At 36.0% G+C, this 12,678-nt stretch overlaps 1 protein-coding gene across 1 annotated transcript; it reads left to right on the forward strand.

Moving 5' to 3' along the window:
• The first annotated feature begins 1,662 nt into the window (after positions 1–1,662).
• Positions 1,663–12,304, forward strand: LOC105279698 (ankyrin repeat domain-containing protein 13C). Its single transcript, XM_011339632.3, has 12 exons — positions 1,663–2,186; positions 2,340–2,381; positions 2,614–2,718; positions 2,789–2,920; positions 3,078–3,289; positions 3,522–3,653; positions 3,890–4,051; positions 4,188–4,588; positions 4,796–4,847; positions 10,086–10,245; positions 11,160–11,370; positions 11,709–12,304. Exons 1-12 carry the CDS (start codon positions 2,045–2,047, stop codon positions 12,031–12,033), a joined length of 2,076 nt encoding a protein of 691 aa, XP_011337934.2. The 5' UTR covers positions 1,663–2,044; the 3' UTR covers positions 12,034–12,304.
• Positions 12,305–12,678: the final 374 nt, after the last annotated feature.

Below are 12,678 nucleotides of genomic sequence, written 5' to 3' on the forward strand. Positions count from 1 at the left end.
CTATAAATATTTATTTTTACTTACCGTAAATATTATATAAAATATTTAATATTTATTTTAATAATATGTCGAATACAATTTTTATTTTTGTATTGTCTTTATGTATCATAAATATTATGTGCTGTCTGGGCTAGTCATTAACTTATTTTATTTCAATTTATAGCAATAATATATATATATTAATCGCCATGAAAGAATTTTCTTAGATTGAAAAAATAAGTTTCATTAAATTTGCTAATTTATTAACAACAAAGAGACAAACGAAAATATAAAAAAGTTAAGTGTAGCATAAAATTAAATTAAAAAGTTAAAACACATCTTATTGACGATAATATGTAAAAATATATAGGAAAGTATAAGGTTATTATTAGATCGACTGGAAAGTCCATGTGAATAGCAATAAAATTCAAACGCAAAACTTTAATTAATTCTTAATATAAAGTTTGAATATATTTTACGGACTTTTCGGAACATCAATATTTTCAAACAAATGATGGAGACTAGAATATATATGTAGCTTGATAGATTTACTCGATATGTAGATATTTATCTTACAAATCCAACTTAATCGAAGATAAGTCCTGAAGATGCTAATGATTACCGACTTATACTGGCGAGTAAATAACTTGATATAAATGCGTCGCAGTGCCACTTCAGTTATATTCAACATATTGATCCACTTTATTTTATCATCAACTAGCTGGCGCTTGTTCCTCGCGGGCTTCGCGCGCTCGGTATATTTGGAAAATATAAAGCATAAAGAACGTATTTTTTTACGACGCGCACATTTTTAGAAGTTGCAAAACGATTGCACATAGCCTATGTTACTCAGGAAGATCTAAGCTATCCACCAGTGAAAGATTTTTTCAAATCGGTTTAGTAGTTTCTGAGATTACCCCGAACAATGGAGCAAACTTTACCTCTTTATATATTAGTATATAGATAGAAGTATAGATATTAAGTTATACATAAATCATAATTTAACGCCGTATAGTATATTTCATATGTATTTCATACTCGTATATAAAATCAGTAAAATCATTGATGATTTTATCGTATTTTATTGCGCTTTAATGCTGTAAGAACTGACGGGGATAATTTTTTCCTTTATTTTATTTATTAAATCAAGAACGCGTATAAAGTTACATCTTTTTATAAATCTCTCATCGATCTTCACATTAACGTAATCATGTAAGGGATCTGCTTTACCAACCTCCTCAAGTACACAGCCGCGATGTGCGAATATATATGTAGACATGATGCGCGTCATCCAAGTATCAAATTGATGCAACTTCATTAGAATTGTGATTACTGATTAGATATTCACACACGCGTCCGTATCCAAACCGCAGTTGAAAACTGAAAAATCATGAGAAACACAAACCTGCCACAGTACAAGCTAGCCAGATAAAAAAAACAATAGATATATTTTTTCAAAGAGTGCAAAAAGAGAGCATCTCTCGAATCAGCATTTTGCCATCTTTGGCGGACGAGCTGGCGTCATAAATATATTAAATTATATTAAATTAAATATAATTAATTAATAAAATTAATTATATTATCTTATATTATATTACATTATATTATATTTAATATATCTATGGCTGGCGTTTAAAGTGCGCGCGCGCACGGTCACGCGCCACCCGCCACATGCGTCCGCTCTCTCACGCGAGTGCGCGCACCATGGATTTTGCGGGCGCGAGTGCAGATCGGTGCAGATAGACGAGAGACGACGGTAAATGAGAGTTCGCAGGAACGTCAGGTCGACCCGAGAGCCTAAGTAAATCAATTCGTCCAGCGTACGCAGGTGCTGACACGCGGACGCATAGTATCGAGGACAGCCAGAGGTCCACGTAGAGATGTCACCGTGTGACACGTCGAGTCGCACACTCGCCAGGGTACGGGACGTGTGCGGCGCGCCGCGATGTTTATAATACCGCGGGTACGATGATCCGCGTCGGCATCGCACGTGGAGAGCGCCGCCGCGACACGAGCCGCCGAATTCTGTGTTCAGTTTCCCCGCTGCTGCTGTGACGCGCGGCGGATGCCGCAGATGCCGATGATCATGGCGCAGAAGGACAGCGAGAGGTATCCGCTCCACAAGTGTATATTTCAAGGCGACGTGAAGACGCTGAGCTCCTTGATCCTCAAACGGAAGCACGACATCACCGAGAAGGATAAACAAGGTTTGCCTGTCACATAGCTTCATGCTGCAGTAAACTTTATGTCTGCATTGACACAATGTACAAAAAGAATTGGTGGATGAATCCGTGGATCTTCCACGAGGTGAGGCATGTGGTAGAGTTTGATATCTAATCATTGTGCACTTTCCGTTGCAGGAAACACGCCCTTGCATTTAGCTGTGATGTTAGGAAGAAAAGGTACGCCTCTGCGAGTCTCATCCTGTTTGTTTTTCATGTTTGAACCATGTATCAGATGTTAGAAGCCGTGTTGTAGTCACTGACAGCTGATCAGCTGATCAATGCACACGCTCATCGATCAGTCATTGAAATACAAATGCGGGAATTGCTTGATCAGATGCCTGGTTTAAATTGATGCTGTGATATAGTGAATGGTCGATAAATGTGTACAATATATTCTATTGTATTGCAGAATGTGTTCAATTATTGCTCGCACACGGTGCACCTGTAAAAGTGAAGAACCTAGCTGGCTGGAGTCCACTGGCGGAAGCGATCAGTTACGGAGACAGGCAAACCAGTTCGTACATGAGACATAAAGCAATGATATACATCAAGTATCACTGTGTTATCTGCAATCTTCTTTACAGTATCATCTTTAGTGCGCAAACTGAAGCAACAGGCGAGGGAACAGATGGAGGAGAGGCGGCCGAATTTAGTCGCCGCGTTACACCAAATGGGAGATTTTTATATGGAATTAAAATGGGATTTCCAAAGCTGGGGTAAGTTCTCCTCGCTTCCCGTCCGTCTTCAATTGTGTAGTGTTCACACAATCATGTTTACTTTCTTGCAGCGCTCTTTTCATTGTATGCTCCTGCCTTGATAACATCTCTTGAATGAACGTCGGTTGTATCAAGAAAAGTTTTCTGTTTCTTTCAGTGCCGTTAGTTTCGAGGGTGTTGCCATCGGATATATGTAAAATTCATAAAAGTGGGGCTTCGATCAGGATGGACACGACCCTTGTAGACTTTAACGACATGAGATGGGAGCGGGGCGATATATCGTTCATCTTCAATGGTGACCAGAAGCCTAGCCACTCGTTGACTGTCCTCGACAATAAAGCTAAACTTTTCCAAAGAGTGAGATACGAGGTTAATAGTTTTTCTTCATTCTATGGTGATATTTTTCATTTGTTCACTGTACTAAACAATTACATGTATGAATTTTATTATATATATTTGTATTGGAAGCTTTGACATTTGTCACATATTTTGACAATAATTTTAGCTAATCATAACTAGATTAGCTGACATGAAGATTAAATTTGATCGTCAAATCTAGCCTTCTGATTTGTACTAATTTATTCTCTTGCATGTTTTTTAGGAGACAGAACTCGAGATCGAAGATGAAGTCGATATTCTTATGTCCAGTGATATCATGGTGGCGCAAATGTCTACAAAAGGCATCACGTTTTCCAGAGCGCAGACAGGATGGATTTTTAGAGAAGACAAAAGGGTAAGCTGGTGTCGAGCTTTAACAATGATAAAATTGATTATAAAGCGCAATGAAAAATGATGTAATATATAAATTATGCCCGTCCCAGATCAACTGTGCTTCCTTTCACATAGGGACTCTGATCATTCTTGAGCCAATTCTGGATTATCATACCAGAATTGGCTCAAGAATAGTATAAAAGTATGAAGAGAGAGGGAGAGAGACAGCAATCCTGAAATAAATATTTAAAAATTAAGGAAATGGTGGGCGCCTTCAACGCTGATTTTTACCAAATCAACGGCATGGTACTGGAAAGTAGAAAACGCCGCGAACACTTAAGCGAGGAGGACCTCCAGAAAAACAAAGCCATCATGGAGTCCCTCACGAAAGGCAGCTCACAGGGATTCAAAAACGGCGAGGTAAGAGATTTCGAACGTAATGAGAGCGCATCGCTGCTCCGGTAACTGCGATAGCTTCCCGAAACGTGTACTCCGCACGAAGAATACGTTCATGTCTTCACAGCAAATGTAGTAAAATTACATCTCATTTGTCCAGCCTCCCACGAGAAGAGCGTCGTTGAACCCACCACCAGAATCGAACATAACTTGGGACGATTACATTGTTGCGCCGCCCGGCAGTTGCCCGCTCTTAGGCAGAAGCCTCGTCTACAAGGAGAGCAGTAAATCGTTCAAAGCCACCGTGGCGATGAGCCCGGACTTCCCCCTCACCGTCGACATGCTACTCAACGTTCTGGAAGTGATCACGCCGTTCAAGCACCTGAGCAAGCTGCGACAGTTCGTCCTCATGAAATTGCCGCCCGGGTTTCCGGTCAAGATCGACATACCGATCCTGCCTACGGTCACCGCTAAAATAACTTTCCAAGAATTCGCCTTCCGTGACGACATAGATCCAGAATTGTTTCAAGTGCCATCGAACTACTTCGAAGATCCAATGAGGTAAGTACGATTCCGGTAAAGTGTCGGGCGAGTTAAAAAGTCGTGACAATCCTCCACTAGATCCTTGAAAGATCAGTCTATATCTACGAGCTTTTGCTCGTCAACATATTATTTTATAAGTCACATAAACAATTTCTGGAATATTTGATAAGATGCTTTTGCTACGCGTACATTATCGTAAAATTGAGACGCAATAATACGTTTCAGTGGATATGGTGCGTATATCACTATGATGATGGTTCTTCATACTGCGTCGTGTGTTCGAGGGTAAAACTTCAAGACAAAGAGAGCGTTCTGTGATCGGGCTTGCAAATTTCTGTCGTTACAACGAAATTTTTATCTCGTTAACAATGTGGATTTTAATCTCGGATTTTATATTTAACTTTATATTTTATCAGTAATAATAAAACTACTGTAGAATTGTATTGATATTGGCAAACACATTGCAGATATTTATTTTAATGGCAAGTCTTTTAACAAAAATATACCTCTGTGTAACAAATAATACATTTTTATAACGTGATGTTTTAACAACCGCATGTTTTGTACAAACAGTTTCACTGATAAAAAGCTCGCTTTTTGCTGAAAAACCGACATTGTATAATATAACTTATAACATTCGCGCAGTTCTCGAAACATTCAAGATGTTTTACATCGAACATGTTTAATACGATTTGCATATGGACTAGTCTGTCATGCGTTTTTCATATCACACTTCGCAGGTCTTGCGCCTGCGCCGTACTGACACTGATAACATTACATTAATTAACTACTAACCACATCAGCGATCGAAAATTTATTTTTTCTTGCAGATTTCCAGACTTATGACGCTTCGACATCCTAACATTAATCGAGGTTCAGCCTAGTTGGGGTCGGTTTCCTTCTGTGCTAGGGGACAATCTGGCTTTGGAGACTTGGGTCTACAGTCTGAATAACGTCTATGCAGGTCACTGTTTATTACGTAACTTATCGTAATTCAATCAATACCTAACAGCGAATAGTGTCGAATATTTAAGGGACATTCGATAGGCGGACTACGGAGGGCAAATTTGCGCACTGAAATCAGATAAATTTGCACATGGTATATACTATATCACTATATTTAGTACTTAAACTCAATTACGTATTCGCCAAGTAGACATTAACGTTTATATAAAATTATACGTGTGTCGTGTCGTGTCGCATCACGCATCACGATCGGCTTGACACGTGGAGTTAAACACGCTTGGGATATATGCACATAATCGAATATCGAGGCGCAATTGCTGACTTTTTTTATATTTATATTTCATTTAGATATTTGTGCATCGTGACAGAGAATTAATAGCTCAGTAATTTTCAAGTCTACTGCCATATTTGATAATTTGGCGCTTGTATTTGTGATTCGTTTCGACATGTGTAAAAGATTGAACACACACAAGATTGAAATACGAACAGTAAGTTATATAATAATATGTCAAGCAACATAAAAATCTGATTTCTGATTGATATAATCTTTCTCATTGTCATAACGCACGAATATCTAAACACGGTGCCTCACACCCCGGATGTATTCCAAACGTATGTAATTTTACGTGCTAAAGCATTCCTGATACCGTGTGGTATTCGGGAAAGTGTATACTATGTGTGATAAGTGACATGTAATCTAAGTTTTCGGGAAACATCGCGATCGAAATTCTCGTTTCTTGAGTGTGCTTGGAAATAAACGAACAATTTCTCATATCGGAAGACACCTGAAAATTTTCTCGTCCTTACGGCTACACTGGATCATGATGGTCAAAAATGCGAAATTGTACGCGATTTATTTTTACGGTATAATAGTTTAATCGTTAGTAATAACGAAAAGATAAATGAATTTATCTTGTCTAAAAGAAGATAGAAATGTTCGATGATTTGAGATTTTAGTTGATTTTTGATTTCCGGTGATTTGATTTTTAGTGTTATAATTTTATCTGTAACGTCCCAGTGATGACCCAGTGTAACCGCGTGATAATGGATAATATAGGATTATAATAAAGAATTAACGGTGGAATGCAGGGAATCAGATTAAAAAAAAAAACGAGTAGCGTTGCTATATTAGTATTCTGCACTTTTCGCAAACTGTCTGTCGACTCCAATCTGCGAAGGTAACTAACTGTGTTACTTTTGTTTCTTCGCTGCTCTCAAGCAATATGTATTTTTACTATTGAGGGTTTCGTGAATATACTGTAGCATCCGATTGGCCACATAAGAGAACGTTTAGTGCAGAATGCATTCTTCAGTATTACCAGTTGACACTTGCGTAGCTTACATCGTAGCGATTGTAATACTTCTCTTTTAGTACAAACACGTTACCACACATACACACATAAACACACATATAAACCTGCACACCAGCTTCATATCCTCGCGCGAGTTAGTGCATAAAGTCGTCTTTGAGATATAAAGATGCGCGCTCATACCGCATTCGATATTATAATTGTTATTATTTAATCTTAAATGTTATAATGCACAGAATGTGTTGAAAAACTGAGTCTACAATTTCCTTTAATTAATCTGAATTCGAGTTTTAGTGAAATTTAGTTGCAGGTCAACCTCTTCTTTCGTAGTCTCTTAATTTTTTGCATTAAAGTAATAAATAAAAGTAATAAATAAAAGAGAATATAAAAAATAAAGTAACATTTAGGTTAAATTACTTAAAAAATTAATTTACTTAAATCTGTTTAAAATTAAATGGATATTATGTGGAATTGATATTTATTTTTATTTTTGGAGATTAAATCAGAGAGAAGATCGTACTCGTGATTTCTTGTACACGCAGATTTTCAGCACTTTGTATGAAGGCGTTACATGTAAATAAGAGCTTACTAGATGCTATTGTTTAACGAATGCGAGAGTATGAGTCCGGATCAATCTTCCTTGCTACCGAATTCTCGAACAATCACGATGAGATCCAGCTGAATGACGCTTTTGTGAAGTTGTGGATTTTTCAGTGAATAATATAGATAAATTTCCAAATAAACAAATGAATTTTCTTTAACCACAGATGTGTCCAGATATCTATAAAATAACATATTACTACGGATATTATCATAATATCGATCAAAAGTGCCTACATTTGTTTACTTACAAAATTTCATTGATTTGATTTTCATTAATTTTAATAATTTTAATCTTCCTGCGAAAAATTGTTGTCCGCCCACTTGTACATTCGCGTATGGCCTTCTTTGTTAATATTTTCCATAATATTAAAATTATTATAAATCATATAAAAGGAAAATTAATATAAAATTATAAAGAATTCTTCGTCCTTTTAGCGATAAAATGTAAAAAATGACCAGAAATCACGTTCAAGCACCTACCTAGTGGAAGGGCACATACGATGACAATGCTACGCGTGAGAACGAAGGGGCATGCCGATCGTTACACATGTACATAACTTGTACTTCACGACATGCGATTCTGTTAATCGCCGTGTAATCCGAGCATGGTCACCCCCTGAAGTAAATCGCGGCGTCACGCGTCGTGCGATCTTGGACTACTTGCAGCACAATTTTACGGCCTTGTCGACTGACGCAGCCGAAAGTCAAAAGAAGAGTTATGTGTGAATGTGAGTACATATATGTATTTGTTTATTCATATCGAAGAAAAGGAACCACGATATCTTGCATCTGTACAAAATCTGTACAAACGACATGCAATATTCATATATCTAATGTAATTAATATTAGATAATATTATTTTTTAATTTGTTTTTCATTTTTTGATAAATAAAAATGAATCACATGTATGTTTAGCAGAAATAAGAACTAACATTATGAAAGAATCATGTTCACTGATTGGGAAACGTTTGCTCTATAGCAAGAGCGTATGCTTATCAATATGAAATTGGGGTGGACACACAGATGCTGATAAAGGTGACAGGAAGAGAGAGTCTGTCGCCTGTCAAATTGTTACGAAAGTTCCGTCTGTCTTTTGCATTTACGACATGTATGCGCTTTGCGTAAGGCTGACGTGCCTGCTAGGACTACGGTGTACTAAAAATTAAGCATACATTTATGCACAGGCATTAAATCTCGTGAAAACAGTAAGCTCCGTCTTTGAAAATGCGGGAAGTGGAATTTCACAGCAAAAAAAACTGAAAAAATGAAAAGAAATAAACGAATGTTTAAGAATGAAACGTTTCAGTATAGGAATTGTTCAAACTTCACATAGATACTACGGTCGATTAATCTGAAGTGAAATCTCTTAGCGAACCATAAAAGAAACGTAACACAACATTTTACGGTGAAGCTAATGTCACGACTATGTATAGAACAGTTACATAAGATTGCGTTTAGAATCGAGAAGAAAAGAACGGAAAGGAGATAATTCCTTTCGTCATACCGCAATCCAACTCGTTCATTTATTTGGAGTATTTTTCTCATGCGATCACGACGGAAAAGAAAGCGAAACAAAAATGCTAACGACACCGTAAAACGATAGAAAATATCTAATAATAGTGTAATAATTTTCCTCGAAAACAAGACTACTTTTGTGCGAAATGCCCTCTTGTTCTTGCATCCATGCAGACATGAAGACCTGTAACATACTTATGTAACAATGTCTTCTCTGTCGGCACCTAGCGCGAGTGCATGCGTATGTGTGTGTTTACATTTAAACAGAGGGAAATGTAAATCCTACACGAGCGGTGATAGTTTCCACATCTTCGGGCGTGTCGCACCGATTCTTGTCAACGTCCTTGTCATCGCGGTTCTGAAGAGCGACCTAAGCTCAAACAAGCGAGACCACCTTGGAGCATGAGGAGGGGCACCTCGACGTGTTAGAGGAGAGGATATATAGAGGTTTACGTGCCAGTACAAGAGCAAATCATCTCTTCGTGTCTCGGACACTGTGTTTCCCCGAAAAATGCGATCAGTGACACCAACAATATGAAGCTGATTCTTGTTGTAAGTAAATTAAACATTTCTTCTCTTGCAAACAGGTTGCAATATTATTTACATACTTCTAAATTTAGATTTTTACAACTTTTATCTCTAAAATTGGCTATTTCGTAATCGACTTTTGAAAATTCAAATTTAAATAAAGTCTATTGAAAAATATATGTGAAAAATAAAGCTTTTGTCATGTTAATAAATCAATAAATTAGTTTTGACACTTTTGGTAAGAAAAGATTGGTTGTATTTAGTGAAAGATATATCTGCAAAGTTTGTTAATTTATTTCAAAATGCACAGATATTTTATTTCTAGATTTCTTGGACTTTATAGTGTATTAAATTAATTATTTTATTTCATAGCTATTCTTTCCTTATATTGAACTTTTATAGAATCTATTGAAACATTGTACAATATAAATTGCATTATAATAATATCTTAAAATAATAGACCACAATGTTAATTATTTAACATTGTAATCTATTAAAAAAAAGTTTTATCTCTGATGAAAATATGCATAAATAAGTGCACGTATTTTATATTTTCATTTTATTACTTTACTATTTTACTGTGTTGATCACAGATATTGACTCTCAGCGTGGTGATTGCACTATGTCATGGTGCGGCCCAAGCTCCAGACTCGAAGCTATTTACAAAATTGACGCCGGTGAGCGATGCACAGCATGTGTACACAGATAATGCAAACAATCGAGGAGATTTAACTACATCTGCAAGTGACCGAAGTAAGAACAACAATTTTTTCTACCGCAGATTCTTCATTTGCACTATTTATTTTCCAATATTCTTTTTTAATAAATAATAAAGATATGATTCTGCTTGTAACGGTAAACTATTGAACGCGGGATAATTCAAGGAAATTGCTGGCACATGACTTGAATCAAGTCAAGCAGTTTTTTGATATGACACCTTAATGGCGTGCTGCGTTGCATAACGTAAAGGATTACCGTATATAAGAGAGGACATCATTCTAATTGTGACACAAATTATTCTATAATCTCGGGAGCACAGAGAGTTCGAAATTCTCAAGTATCGCATGAAATGGATGGCGGAAGTATGACGGATGCGTGCAGATCATGTTCTTCGAAGTACCGTGAATCACATGTTGCTTCCTCGTGAGAGAGTCGAAAGACCTTCGAACGGCTTGTTACATTAGCATCTTATTACAATCAGTTTTTTTGCTATGAGAAGCGCCCAACCCTCAAAGTCAGAGCGTGGGAATGACAGTGACACACTTAGTTAATATGCCAATTACTCATCGCACTCTGTTATGTTACCGCATTAGATAAGGATCGATTATTATACCTAATGCTGCTCGCAATCCTATTCCGCATTTTGTGCGTGTAAATTCACACAATTATACGTCTACGGTTAATGTGATAGATGTGCTATTAATAGCAGCTTCCGATACACAAATGATACTCTCATTCATTACAATGTTTTCCAGTGAAACATTTAAATTGTATATCATACATATAGAACATTATTTTTGCATTATTGATGCATAAATTAATACGTAAATTTAATTTTTGTGGTTTTACGTTTGGTAATTAAATTTTGAGAAATTATTCTTGCAAAACGATTAGAATTTTTGTTTGATACATATACAATTTATTGATACAAAAATATTTGTGTTTAGCATTTCATCTAAACAAAGATTATGGGTCAATTGGATATCCCGGAGGATATCCTGGAGGATATTCCGGTTATCCTGGATATTCATATGGCGCTAACCCAGGAATCGGTGGATCTTATTATCCTGGTGGGTATCGCAATAGCCTAATTCCGGGCGGTTATAGAGGATTTCAAGTAGCTGGACCAGGAGGAATTGTTGGTGGCGGCTATCTTGGGTAAGAGACAATTATACTTGAGATAATATTCTTTTGCATAATTTTTCATAATATTTCTTTAGATTTGGTTGTAATTATGTAAAACATCTTTAATTGTATTAAATATTTTATTTATTTAAACAGATAAAACGATTATTAATGAAACAAGAAGATATTAGAATATTAAGTACGTGCAGTTAATGTCACGTTTGCTTAAACTTTTGCAAGAGATTTTGTATTCTTAATTTGCATATGAAGATATTAACAGAAAAATATTAAATAATCGAAACAGAAAGAAAGAAAAAATTAATTGTATGTGAAATAAATTAAAGAAGAAATAATGAATGTTTTTATTACAGATATGGGTATTATCCAGGTTATTCTGGATATGGTGGATATGGTGGGTATGGTGGATATGGCGGATATGGTGGGTATGGCGGATATGGTGGATATGGCGGCTATGGAAGGGGATATGGTCCTGGTTACGGCGGTTATGGCAGGGGTTATGATGATGGTTCTTTATATGGTGGTTACGGTGGGGTGGGTGGATACGATTCTTATGGTTACGGAAGTGGATATGGCTCAACATATGCAGCTAGAAGCCCCTATGCTCCATACAGCTATCGTAGTGATAGTTATGGCACTTCCCTTAGTAATCCGACTGGTTATCGTGGTTATTCTTAAACATGATTTTGTAGACGTTTTTTTACGTAATTACTTGGCAATATTACACAATTAGAAATATCTTTAGAAACTAATACGTCTGATACGTTCTTTACTCAGCATGATCAAATTAATGATACTTTTAAGACTTATTAACATGTAAAATTTGGTAACATGTAAAAATTACTACATTGCGATGTGATATGAAGGCGATTTTGTAGTTTTACTCTGTAAGTCGTAAAATTATGCAAATGTACGTTGTATATTGAATTAAAAAACTAATGTTAAATATAATTTTATCTTTACTTATTTATGATATTAATTTCTTGTTTCTCCTCTACTACATCATCCTCATTTCTTTATTATTAATAGATAATTACAATTATCTTTATACTGTTATTGTTTTTAGCTATGTTGTCAATAATGAATTTTTTTTAGTTTCATCTAAATAACAGCGTTTTCACGTCGGACTTTAGAATCTTCTTAATTTTTATATTTTTAATTTTTATTAGTTTATAATAGCTTTTATCCACTTTGTTTACATTGGAATAACGATCGTAATTTAAATAAATTTCACTTTGTCCAAATGGATAAAATTGCAATACTCATGAATGTAATTTTTCACATATATTTAACATTGGCTTTATGCTGTGCAGTTAATGAACA

This window comes from Ooceraea biroi, chromosome 7 (genome assembly GCF_003672135.1).
Source record: "Ooceraea biroi isolate clonal line C1 chromosome 7, Obir_v5.4, whole genome shotgun sequence".
NCBI classification, from domain to species: Eukaryota; Metazoa; Arthropoda; class Insecta; order Hymenoptera; family Formicidae; genus Ooceraea; species Ooceraea biroi.